Raw genomic sequence first — 13,366 nt, 5'->3', positions numbered from 1 at the left:
AATCTTTCTCTAAAACATAAGGGAGAAAAAAGATTGCTTGGCAAATGAAGATGATGGACTAAGCCTCTACCAAAGCATGCATTAGGTTGAGCCACATCACACTGCTGATAATTGAACATTTTGTTCTATAAAATTGGCAATTTCATGTAAGACAATCTAAATTTTTAATGAGTACAAAATGCTCTAACCCATGCTCTCCTACCTAAAATTTCCCTTGAACATTTGGGATTAGAAAGCTTTCTGGCATAGGGACTTCGTTAGCTTACGGATCTAAGCCAGTATAGCGAATTCTTCTAAAATGCCATCAAATTACATAGAATAATTAAAGATATTATTTGTGAAAAAATAAATGTAGTTTTCATTTGGCTATATATATGGTGGCCATGAATGGATTCTGACAGCAGAGATGAATCAATATGTTAGATTCTTACTATACACCAAATTATTTTTGTTATAAACAAACTGTACAAATGAAACAAAGTATATTTAGGTTATTTTCATGCATTTGTCTGATTCAGTACCACTGTTTTACAAATGAGGGCTCTGAGACTCAGAGAAGTTATCAACATAGCCTAACTAAGGTCATATGGTAGAATCATCCCCAATTCTAACTACAGAAGGTAATCCTGCGGATAATTATGAGGGTGGATTAGGTTTAGATTACAGATTTTTTAAAAAGAATACTCTATAGGTGAACTGGGTACTTATGGCATCCAATAAAATGGCACATGAGCCCAGCTGGCGTGGCTCGGTGACTGAGCATTCATCTATGAACCAGGAGATCACAGTTCAATTTCCAGCCAGGGCACATGCCCATGTTGCGGGCTGGATCCTCAGTGTGGGAATGTGCAGGAGGCAGCGGATCAATGATTCTCTCTCTCTCCCTCTACCTTCCTCTCTGAAATCAATAAAAAGATATTCTTTTAAAAAACGGCACATGCTGTCAGGATGCCCCTCTACTCGTGCTGCCGAGTTTAATTACTTGATTACCAGCAGCTGCAGGATTTTTCTGGCGTAAAGTTACATATTTTCCCTTTGTGATGGGTAAGGAATCTGTCGCACCATATGAACAGATCGACGATCTTTCACCTCGTGTTTCAGCTTCCATGAGCATCCATGCCTGAAATTTATTTTACATATTATGTTGGGTATTACGAAACAGTAAATTTTTAAAATATGTTTTTATTGATTTTTAGAGACAGGAAGGGAGAGAGAGACAGAAACACTGATGATAGAGAAACATCAACACCGAACGGCTGCCTCCTGCATGCTCCTTGCTGGGGATCGTGCCTGAAGCCCAGGCATGTGCCCTGACTAGGAATCAAACAGGTGACCTCTTGGGTGGACACTCAACTACTGAGCCACACTGGCCAGGCAGTAATTTTTTTAAAAATACTGTCATTCCTTCTACATTTATTCTTTAAAAATGTTTTACTCTCTCCCTCTACCATCTTTTGTTTAGTATCATACTCAATTTCTTATTAAAAAAATAGTTTTTTATTGATTTCAGAGAGGAAGAAACGGGAGAGAGAAACATCAATGATGAGAGAGAATCATTGATTGGCTACCTCCTGCACACCCCCAACTGGGGACCAAGCCCACAATCCAGGCATGTGCCCTGAAGGGGAATGGAACTATGACCTCCTGGTTCATAGGTCGACACTGAACCACTGAGCCATGCCGACTGGGCAAGACTCATTAATTTTTTAAAAATCCAATGTAATGTAATTACAATTATGCATTTTGTTGATCAAATTGTCCCAAATTTGGCCAGTAGAAACTCTTCCAGCTGGTTCTTTGTATCCTTTTGACAGGACTTCATTAGTCTTGGAGGACTTCCATGTTTTTTGGCACAAGATGTCCTAGGCTGGCTTTATCCTTTACCTGCCACAGATCTGGAGCCAGCCATTCTACTAAGGTCCTTTAGGAGAGGAACAATATTTAGATCAGGACTTCAGTTATTGTGCACACTAGTGGTCTGGTGCACGAAATTCGTGCACATTAAAAGGGAATTAGAGGAAGTATTTTAATATTGCTATTTGCCCTTTATAATAAAAGTGTCAGAGATGAAAGAAAATTAGTAAAATGTATATGAAAATCTCCCTCCTGCCAGAATCTGGGGCGTGCTGTGGGACGCAGAGTCAAGTCCCAGCCCATCCACACACGCCTCGAAATCGCACGAGACCCAGACCTGGCCAGCCCTACCCCCGTCAAACCCCGCAGGGCAGGAGGTGCAGATCCCCTGTCAAGCCCCACCAGGTGGGGGGTGCAGCCTCAGGTCCCCCGTCAAGCCCTGCTGGGCGGGGGGCGCAGCCTCAGGTCCCCTGGCCTAGCCTCAGGTCCCCTAGCCCCGGTGTGAGGGTGTAACAACTATTTGCATATTAGCTCTTTATTATATAGGATGGCTGTTGAAATGGTATAGCCTTTATAATAGACAACTGGTAGTATCAAGCAAAAATTTCAATACATAGAATCCTCTGATTCATATCCTACAGGTGTGTTATGCAAATGCACAAAGATAAATGTATAAGGATATTCACGGCAGTATTTGTTATAAAAAAAAAACAGCAACTTCCACTGATAAGGAGCCCATCATAGTACACAGCTATTAAAAAGAAAAAACTAGATCTTTCTGTAGAAACAGATGTCCATAGTGAAAACAGCAAATTCCAGGGAGATACTTGTAGTGTAATCCTATTTTTATGAAAGTAATGACCCACCCCTCCCCCCAGGCTCCTTATAGATATTTACTAAAGACCTGGTGCACGCATTCATGCACCCATGGGGTCCCTCAGCCTCGCTGGAGCCCTCTCGCAATCTGGGACCCCTCGGGGGATGTTGGAGAGCTGATTTTGGCCTGATCCCTGCAGGCCAGGCCGAGGGACCCCAATGGTGCACAAATCTGTGCACTGGTTTGGTTTTGGCCCGATCCCCGCAGGCCTCTAGTATGCATATAAGATCTTTGGTTAGCTCTAGCTGGTTTGGCTCAATGGATAGAGTGTTGGCCTGTGGATTGAAAGGTCCCAGGTTTGATTCCAGTCATGGGCACATGCCCGGGTTGTGGGCTTGATCCCCAATAGGGGGTGTGTAGGAGACAGCCGATCAATGGTTCTTTCTCATCATTGATGTTTCTATCTCTCTTTCCCTCTCCCTTCCTCTTTGAAATCAATAAAATACACTGAAAAATATTAAAAATAAAGAAACCACGGTCTTTAAAAAGAAAAAAAGATCTTTGGTTAATTTCTTCCCACCCTCCCCCCTTCCCTCTGAGATTCATCAGTCTGTTCCATGTTCCCATGCCTGTGCATTGAGCATCTGCCCCCTGGTGGTCAGTGTGTGTCATAGCTACCGGTCGAATGGTCACTTAGGCTTTTATATAGATAGATAGATAGATAGATAGATAGATAGATGTGAGCTTGAAGAAGGATGTGGAGAGAGACACACCAGACTATTTAAAATACAAACAAACCAACAAAACAGAGTGAGAGGAAAACAAAAGCAAAAGTGAGGGTGTAAAAAGACTGGAAAGATAAACTTAAAAAAGAAAAAAAAAGCATTCAAGCAGAACAGAAAGGTATAAAGTCCCCCGTCCACCCGTCCACCCGTCCCCCCCCCTTATCTGCTCCTTACTGCTTGCCCCAAATCCTCCCTCTTCACACTAGTTCCTACAACCACTGGTCATGGAATCAAGTGTTCTCTAGGGCCATCAAATCATCAACCTCACACCAGTGCCTTTATTTTCTGCATTTCATTTGACCCTCACTTTCAAGGGAAGTAAGTAAACTAGCCCATAGTATAAAGTAGTCCTTCCTTTTTTGACTCAATTCACCTCATATAAAATTTCATGGGATGCCTGTTGTTCGTGAACAATTCCTAATTTACTTACTCAGATCACTTGACTTCAATCATATTCCATCATCTTCTTTTCAAATCAAAGAGTATTGATGTTTAAGTCTAGCTTAATGTTATAGTTGCCTATTCCTTTGACCATCTTTCTCCAAATAGCTTTTGGTATGACAAGTGTCAAACGATTACCAAAATCTAAAAAAGAACTATAGTGGTTGCCTGACTGGTTTGGCTCAGTGGATAGAGCGTCAGCCTGAGGACCGAAAGGTCCCAGGTTCGATTCCAGGCAAGGGCATGTACCTGGGTTGCGGGCACATCCCCAGTAGGAGGTGTGCAGGAGGCAGCTGATCGATGTTTATCTCTCATTGATGTTTCTAACTCTCTATCCCTCTCCCTTCCTCTCTGTAAAAAATCAATAAAATATATTTTTTTAAAAAAATAAATAAATAATAAAAAGAACTATAGTGGTGGATACCATATTCACATGCTTGCAGGTCTATCTCCTCATTTTCCCGGACCAATCAGAACTTAAAGAGGCACATGTCTAAGGACTTTTTTAAATAAGCATACTTACACTGAGTCAATTTTGCTCTAACCTTCACATCCCTGCCTCTTGGGGCTGTGTCCATGCTTTACACTCCTGTCACTTGGCAGTTCCAACCACAGGCATTTGAATTCCTGGCCTCTGTTCCAACAGTCTCTTGATGCTGACTCACCAGCCCAATATTAACTTACTAGGAACAGGCCTGTTCTACTGTCCAAGCTAACAGCACAGTTCAAAGATTCTTCTTTGACCTTGGTTAACAGGTTTGATTTTTTGTCTTCTACCCATCTTTCCCTTCAAAAGGTATCTTCCAGCACTGGATCTATTTTCTATATTCCTTTCGAAAATAACAATTCTCTAGCTAAAAGTTTACCTAACATACTACTCCCAACCCTGTATCCATACTAGGGCATCAAATAGGGATTTACAGGGAATCCAAGGAGTCTGTGGGTTAGGGAAAAAGTAGAGCCAGAATCATTCCTTGCACTTGGAGAATCTGGGGACATGTAATATACAGGCTAAGAGGTACTAGGTTTGGGAGAGGAGACCATGCATTCATTCAACACTCTGCAGTCTGCAAGGTAGTAGGGGAGACAGTAGAGAATGAGTCAGGATTTCTCCTTCACGGGGCTTATCTTCTACTTGCTATGTAGATCCAGACTTCTTCCTGGTTTTTCCTAAGTAATCTTACTACTTAATGATGTATCTCAGATGTTAGAGAATTTATGAATTACACCAGAATTCACAAACTCAAATGCTTAAAAGGCTAAGCAGGCAATATAAATGCACAAATCAGAGTTGATTTAACACCATAAGGCATGGTTAAGTTTGGCAAATTCTGGCCTAACACAATAAAAAAAATTTTTTTTTCTTAATAGTATCTTGGAGTAAAGTCCTAAGCCTGGAGACTTTATGGTCTAGGTTTTTTAAAACAGAACCAGTTTCAGGTGATTTTTAACAACAACAAAAAAAATGATCAAATATACAATAAACATGACTTCTCCTATCTTTAAACCTTTTCTTATGAGTAACTTCACAAATTTATCCAGACTTGTGATTTATTTTGCATTCACAAAAAAATAATTATTACAGAATTTAGTGAAAAAAATATCAAGAAATACCTAAAATCCCTTGGTTCTAGTCTACTTTTTCTTAACTTTCTATGTAATCTAGGACATCATAACCTTCCTGAATCTTTAAGGTTTGAGTTTAAAAGGAGATGTATATGGAAGAGTTGCATTTTGGGAAGAAGATACACAGCTCTCAGTGACTTACAAAGCAGACAATGAATGAGATGCAGAATTCACAGAGATAACTCAGAAGAGAGAAGGTTAAAAAAAACAACACAAAAAACTGCAGAAAATCTCAAAGTTAAAGGAGGAATGTGACAAAACCAGCATGTCTAGGCTCAGGGTACCATAACAAAATACTACAAATTGGGTGGCTTTATCAACACAAATTTATTTTCTCATAGTTCAGAACCTAAAAATTCAAGAGCAAGGTACTAACATGGTTTATTTCAATAAGGGCTCTTTCTAGCTTGTAGATGGGCTGCCTTCTCACTATGTCCTCACATGGTGGTGGTGGTGGTGGGGGGTGCGGGGAGGGGAGAGCAAGGCAACAATCATGGTAAGGGCCTCGCCCAGACGATCTCATTCAAATGGCCCAATCTCCAAATACCATTACATTGGGGGTTAGGACTTCAACTCAAGAATTTGGGAGCACACAAAGCAGTCCATAGCATCTGCCTCTAGCCCCCCAAATTCATGTCCTTCTCACATGTAAAATACATTCATTCTACCCTAACAGCCCCTAAAGTCCTAACTCATTCTGAAGTCTCAATCTAAATATCTACACCAGATATGGGAAGACTCAAGCTATAATTCACCTTGAGGCAAAATCCCTCTCTGGATGTGAACCTGTGAAACCAGATAAGCTATGTGCTTTCAAAATACAAGGGTGGGCAGGCATTTGAATAGACATTCCCATTACAAAAGGGAGAAACTGGAATAAAGAACTGGGTGATGGGACACAAGGAAGTCTAAAACCCAGCAATACAAATTCCTTTAGATCTTAAGGCTCAAAAATAATCCTTTTTGGCTCAACATCCCCATCTTTCAGACCCAATGGGGTGGCAGCATCACCGTGACTCTGGGGATGGCCCCACTGCTTTGGCTTTGCGGAGTCCCGCCCCCAGGGGTCCCAGCAGATGCCTAAGGCTTGTTGAAACGGAGGCAGTCACCCTGATGACCCCTGAATCGCCTTTGGGATCATTTCTCCCTCTTCCTGGAGAATAATGCAAGTTTACAGCCACATAGCTCCATCATCCCATCCTGTCAAATCCAGGAAGTCCAACAACCTTTCTTCATTTTGCACCATCTCTAGCTCCTTCAGTCCAAAGTGGCAGTGTTTCTGCTCAGATAATCCCACTAATTTGTAATCAAGTGGTTGTTCAGCTACACCCTGTTCTTCTCAGAAGCTTTCTTATATTTTGCAATGCGGATAGGCTGGGAATTTTCAAGTCTTCAAATTCTGGTTCCTTTTTCTTTTCCCTGAATCATTTACCTTTTATTATTTTTTATTTTTTTATTGTCTAAAGTTTTACACTGGTTCCTTTTTCTTAACAATTCCTTCTTCAATTCCTCTCCTTTTGCAGTCAAGAGGAACCAAGCTGCTCCATGAACACTTTGCTTAGAAATCTCCTCAGCTAGTATCTAATCTCATTGTTCACAATTCTTCCTTCCATACAACACTAGGCCACAGTTCAGCCAAGTTCTTTGCCATTTTAACAAGGATTTCCTTTCCTACAGTTTCCAATGACATGCTTGTTCCTCATTTCTGTCACACATCTCACCAGAACCGCCCTTAGGGTCTACATTTCAAGCAGGCACCCCAAGTCTCTTCTATCCTCCTCCCATTACCCAGATATAAAGCCGCTTCCACATGTTTAGGCATTTGTTACAATAGCACCCCGGTTCTGGTACCAAAATCTGTCTTAGTCAGCTTGGGTTGCCATAACAAAATATCATTGAGTGGGTTGCTTACACAGAAATTTATTTTCTCACAGTTCTAGAGACTAGAAGTCCAAGATAAAGGTGCCAGCATGGTTGGCTTCCATGGAGAGCTTTCCTTCTGGCCTGTACAGACTGCCATCTGCTCACTGTGTCTTCACATGGTGGTGGGGGAGAGGGGAGTTGAAGGGAGGAGAGGCAGGGGGGAGGAACAGACAGCAAGCTCTCTGGTGTCTTTTTTTTTTATAAGGTCACAAGGGAACTACCCTCTGACCTCATAGAAATCTATTATCTCCAAATACCATCACATCGGGGGTTAGGGCTTTAACATGGATTGGCGAGGGGCCACAGTTCAGACCATAGCACAGCAGCTCCGATAGCCTGGGTAGCAGAACACACCTAGTTCCCCAGGAGGTTGAAAGAGGGCAGAGGAGAAGGAATTAAAGAAGATTCTTTGAATTGGTGTAATATACCAAAGGAATGCAAATTTCGGCAAGAGATTTTTCTGCTGGGGATCCTGATTATCACTTCATTTCAATAAGTTCAAGATGTGGCTATATAACACTTTAAAATCTCTGAAGATATAAACAAATGAACAGAACTTTTGTAAAAAAACATTTTAAAGAAGACTCAGGATTCTTCAGAGAACTTTGAAGCAATTTTAGAAAACTGATCCAGGCTAAAAACTTCATTCATTCTCTCTGAAACAGAACTATTGTGACTGTGTCCAAGTAACACTATGAAAGAAAGGTCAAAACATTGGGGCTGGGAGTTGGGTTGCACTGGAGAAAGATGAGTGTGAAATGGAAAATGGCAAGGCCAAGAAAGAATCAACTATCTACAAGGCACTCTTTTTAATTCTAGACTTAAGGTTAATGGGTTTCTAATTCATTAAAATAGCTGGATGTGCAGTAGCTTGATTTCAATATACAAAATGAGGTCATTGTTTTGAAGAAGACAAGATGAGGAGGCTACGTGATGTGAAGGGTCTTTCCAATGCTAAATTCTACAAGTCAAAGCAGAATGCTTTGGGTCCCTCGGCCGGGCCTGCGCCCTCTCGCACTCTGGAACCCCTTGAGGGATGTCAGAGTGCCGGTTTCCGCCAGATCCCCACTAGGCTGAGGGACCCCACCGGTGCAGATCGGGTCAGGGAAGGACCGCAGGAGGGCTCTAGGGCATGTCCAGCCCATTTAGCCCAGTCTGGATTGGCCGGACCCCAGTAGCTAGCTAACCTACCAGTCAGAGCATCTGCCCCCTGGTGGTCAGTGCATGTCATAGCAACTGGTCGAACAGTCAAACGAATGGTCTGACACTTAGCATATTAGTCTTTTATTATATAGGATTTTCCTTTTCCGTCTCTGAATTTACTGTGCATGTGGGATTCCCATACATATGTATGCATTAAAGTTGGTTATTTTCTCTTGCTAATCTGCCTCATGCCTATTTGATTATTAGACCAAAGAACCTTGGAGATAAAGGAAACTTTGTTCCTCCCACAGTCCACACAACCCTGGGACTGAGGAGTTCAGAACCCAAGATTAATACAGTAAGATATAACAAAATATACATGGGCAATAAAAAGAATAAAAACGAGAATGTGGGGGTAATAGGCTAAGTGCAATTTACAGCAAGGGCAACTTTTAAATTCGGTAAGCCCTTAAATTTTCTGCCTCTTCTACAAGAATGCAGCAGCAGTTTCTGGAGCGCTGCCTCTAGATGAGGATATTCTTACATGACTAAGGGGAAAGATGCCCAGCAGTGCCAGCGTCAAGAGCCCAGAAAGGAGAAATGAAATGATTAAGCTGGCATCATTAATGCAAATGAACTCAGAGAGGCCACCTGGGGCTGAATTTTGGGGGGAAGAGAAATAAGCAAGGGCTTCAGAGAGAAAATGGTAAGAAACAAAACAAACAACTAGTACTAGAGAGTGTTGTAGGGAAGGAACTAGGTATCCAGTAAGTAAGCAGAAGGGAGAGAGGGAGGGCTCTGGCTGAGGAAAAGGGTACTAGATTTATTTGAGTTCCTCAAAAAAGGAATGAGAATTTAGATCATTTCAGGAAATTAAAGGAAGAGACAAGAGGAAAACACACCATTGAGAAAGCAACAGGAAATAGAAAACCAATCATACTGATTGGCACTGAAAAAGATCTTTACAATTGAAAAAGTTCTTGTCAGTTTTTTCAGTCACCAGCACAGTGCCTGGCATATAACAGATACTAAATATTTGTGCAGTGAAAGAATGTTACTGGGTTCTATGGGTTCAGAGTTAGTCCCCCCCAAGATGTGCCTCTGTGTTATGTGGATTGTTTTGAACTAAGGGCAATTTTACCTGTAGGCCAGGAGAAACTTCTACCCCTCTCTTGCCTACCTGGAAGAACTTCAATTAGAGGTCTTGCCCATAATGGGAGATCATCACAGATAACAGGAACTTCTATTTACTAAACATCTGCTTTTTTTATCATCCTGCTATGCTTCTTTGAAGCCTCCAAGTGACAGTAGCTCATCCCTAACTCAGAATGCCTCTTGTTTTTCAATCCTCACTGGAGGATATGCTTTACATTGATTCTAGAGACAGAAGAAGGGAGAGGGAGAGAGAGAAATATCGATGTGACTGAGAAACACCAATTAGTTGCCTCCCATTCACACCCCAACTGAGGATTGAACCCACAACCTGGGTATGTGCCCCGACTGGGAATTGAACCCTGGACCCTTCAGTGCATGCTCTAACCTCTGAGTCACAAAGGTCACACATTTTCCTTTTCCGTCTCTGAATTTACTGTGCATGGGGAATTCCATACATATGTATGCATTAAAGTTGGTTATTTTCTCTTGCTAATCTGCCTCATGCCTATTTGATTATTAAACCGAAGAACCTTGGAGATAAAAGGAACTTTGTTCCTCCCACAGTTCACATAACCCTGAGACTGAGGAGTTCAGAATCCAAGATTAATACAGCAAGATATAACAAAACATACATGCGCAATAAAAAAGAATAAAAACTAGAATGTGGGCCCTAACCGGTTTGGCTCAGTGGATAGAGCGTCGGCCTGCGGACTCAAGGGTCTCAGGTTCGGTTCCAGCCAAGGGCATGTACCTTGGTTGCGGGCACATCCCCAGTAGGGAGTGTGCAGGAGGCAGCTGATCGATGTTTCTCTCTCACCGATGTTTCTAACTCACTATCCTTCTCCCTTCCTCTCTGTAAAAAATCAATAAAAATATATTAAAAAAAAAACTAGAATGTGGAAGTGATAGGCTAGCTACAATGTAGAGCAAGGACAACCTTTAAATTTGGTAAGGCCTTAACATTATATGAAAAAGTCTGCTTACATTTTTCTATTGAGAGGGTTCAGAGCTTTTTGTTTTGTTTTTTTTGTGAATCCTCCTCACCCAAGGTTATTTTTCCCACTGATTTTAGAGAGACTGGAAGGGAGAGGGGGAGAATGGAGGAGGGAGAAAAAAGAAAGAGAAAGAGAGACAGAGAGAGAGAAAGAGAGAGAGAGAGAGAGAGAGAGAGAGAGAGAGAGAGAGAGAGAGAGAGAGAGAAACATCAATGTGAAAGAGACACATGGATTGGTTGCCTCCCACACACACCCAGACACGGGCCAGGATCCAACCTGCAATCCAGGTACCTGCCCTTGACAGGGAATGAACCCAAGACCCTTCAATGGGTGGGCAGATGCTCTAACCACTGAGCACACCGGCCAGGGCTCAGAGCTTTTATAAGAATTTCATCTTGCTTATTTACTGAACATTATACTATAAAATAAAATGTTAAAAAAAAGAATTTTAATGTGAGTTTATGAGCAATTGATGTATTATTAGGTTAGTTATTAATTTGTGTTGAGAAAGGATTAGTGAGAATGTGATATATAAGATACATTCCTACAATTAGCTTAAGAAGTTCAAATGACAATGAGTGCAAAAACACTCAGACACGTTTTACATCTAGGTTATGGTTTTATGTGCATTTATATACTACCTCTATTGTTACCTTTTGGACATATCTGATTACAAAACCCCTGAAAGGTTCAGTCTAACACTGTTACTTTGTTGTTGTGCTTATATTGTACTCCCCCCACAAACAATGTTTAGATTCATTACCTCTTCATGTTGCTAATGTTGCCTAGCAAACTATGAATACACCAAAGGCACGCATCCACTTTAGGTTTTGCTTTTGGTTTCTTAGTAAATGTTAAAGCCACTTCCATATTGAATATATCCACTAATAGTAATCCTTTAAATACACTCTTTCAAAGAAGCTGCACATTCTAATGGTAAGAACTAGATAGGCATACACCCTACAAATTCCGTGTAAATAAAGCTCCTAAAAGTTTCCAACCTGAAACTCCCTAAGTGAAATCGACAAGGAACAAAAACCGAACCACGGAACACAGGCTCCTGACCACCCACAGAAGCTCGTTGTTTGATACTGAATTTTAAAACATGACCACTTTCCTGTTAAGTATGAAAACAAACTTGTGAGCACATATTTGTCCCTTTCAACTGGGCAGAGAACTAGAAACCACTTTCGTATGTTCTTTTTAAAGTTATTTTAAATTATTACCAAAACCTCCCAGAATGGAATCAAAGGAACCCTAGGGCGAGGAAGGAACTACAGCGGGAGGAAAAACAAAACAAAACACCGATCAGAGCAATGAAACTCAAGCGCAGTCCTGGAACCACGGCTGACCTTCCTGGGACCGAGGGCATCTTTTTCCCCTTCTTCCCGAGGAGGAAGGAGCTAAGCAGCGGCGGTAAGAAAGGCGAGACGGTAAATCTCAGAGGCCGATTAAAAACGCCCAGAAACCTCTAGAGAGGCACCAAGGTCAAGGTGGCACCAGGGGCTTTCTTGGGGTTGGCACTTCCAGGGCTTCCTAGGACGGGAGCGGGGGGCGGGAGGGTGGAGGGGGAAGGTAAAGCGGTGGCTGGGAGGACGGGGAGTACCGGGAAGGGGAGGGAACGACGGGGGAGAAGCGAGCAGGCCGCGGAGAGGTCGGGCCGGGTCGGGGGGAGGGGGAAGGAGCCGGGCCCAGCCCCGCCCCGGGAGGCCCGCCCGCCGCCCGCCCCCCTTACCAGCCGGAGCAGGACGCCCCAGAGCAGGGCGGCCGCGGCGCGGAGCGGCGGGCGCTGCGGCCCCATCGGCGTGCTGGGCGCCCGGCGGCGCGGCGGGCGCTGCTCGGCGGGGCAGGCTCGGGGTCCCGCGGCGCTGCCTCCGAAGCCGAGCCGGACCGGGCGGGTGGCGGGGCTTGGCCCGGGCCGCCGCTGTTGCTGGGGCGGCCGCTGTAGCGCCGACTTCCTTTTCCGGCCACGCCCGGAGGACGCGGAAACCCCCGCGCGGAGCACGTGGAGCCCGAAGTCCGCGCGCGCCGCCGGCCCCGCTCTCCCTGCCGCCGGCGGGGCTGGGCGTGTCTCCTGCCAGACGCCCGACCTGAACTCTCCCCGGCGCCCGGGAACGCCAGGGACTTTCCGAGATCCTCCTCCTCCCAGAAGTCGCCCGGCGCTGCCCTGTGCCCCCGTCACTGTCCAGGTGCCCTGAGCCCGAACCTGTGGCTCCACCAGCAGGTCCTGGCCACCGGCACACACGGATTCCAAGTCCGTGCACTTTCTCCAGAACCGCTGCGCCCACCTTCTCCAGGACACTACCTCTCTCCTCCAAACTGGGCTCTGTTTCCGTTCCCGACAGCCCATCATCTAAGTAGCTGCCCCTTTAAAAAGGGGCCTCTTTAAAAGTGTAAGTCAGCTCATGTCACTCCGCATCACACTTGGGGAGAAATCAAAGCCCTAGACAACGTTGACATAATACAGTCCCTGCCTTCTTTGATCCCACATTCACTCCTCGCCCACGTTTGCCACCGGGATGCCCTTGGTTCTCTCAGAATACCTGGCGCACTTGCCAACTGGTGTCACCTTCCCACAGGGAACTTCCTGACATGCTAAGCTAAGGCAGCCACCCACTGTCACATCT

General features: G+C 43.9%; 1 protein-coding gene across 2 annotated transcripts in view; it reads right to left on the bottom strand.

Annotated features, from left to right (window-relative positions):
* The window catches only part of SPPL2A (signal peptide peptidase like 2A), a 52,127-nt gene extending 39,432 nt beyond the window's left edge, over positions 1-12,695 (bottom strand). Inside the window, exon 1 of one of the 2 annotated variants that reach the window (XM_081109011.1) lies at positions 12,475-12,695. In XM_081109011.1, the coding sequence (XP_080965137.1) occupies positions 12,475-12,540 (66 nt within the window). In that variant the 5' untranslated portion in view covers positions 12,541-12,695. The remainder of the gene's footprint in view (positions 1-12,474) is intronic. The other variant, XM_081109012.1, reaches the window with a different exon arrangement.
* Positions 12,696-13,366: the final 671 nt, after the last annotated feature.

The sequence above is a fragment of the Myotis nattereri genome (assembly GCF_964212035.1).
Source record: "Myotis nattereri genome assembly, chromosome: 1".
NCBI classification, from domain to species: Eukaryota; Metazoa; Chordata; class Mammalia; order Chiroptera; family Vespertilionidae; genus Myotis; species Myotis nattereri.
The sequence above is the reverse complement of the archived record's forward strand: the minus strand, read 5'-3'. Positions and strand labels throughout refer to the sequence as shown.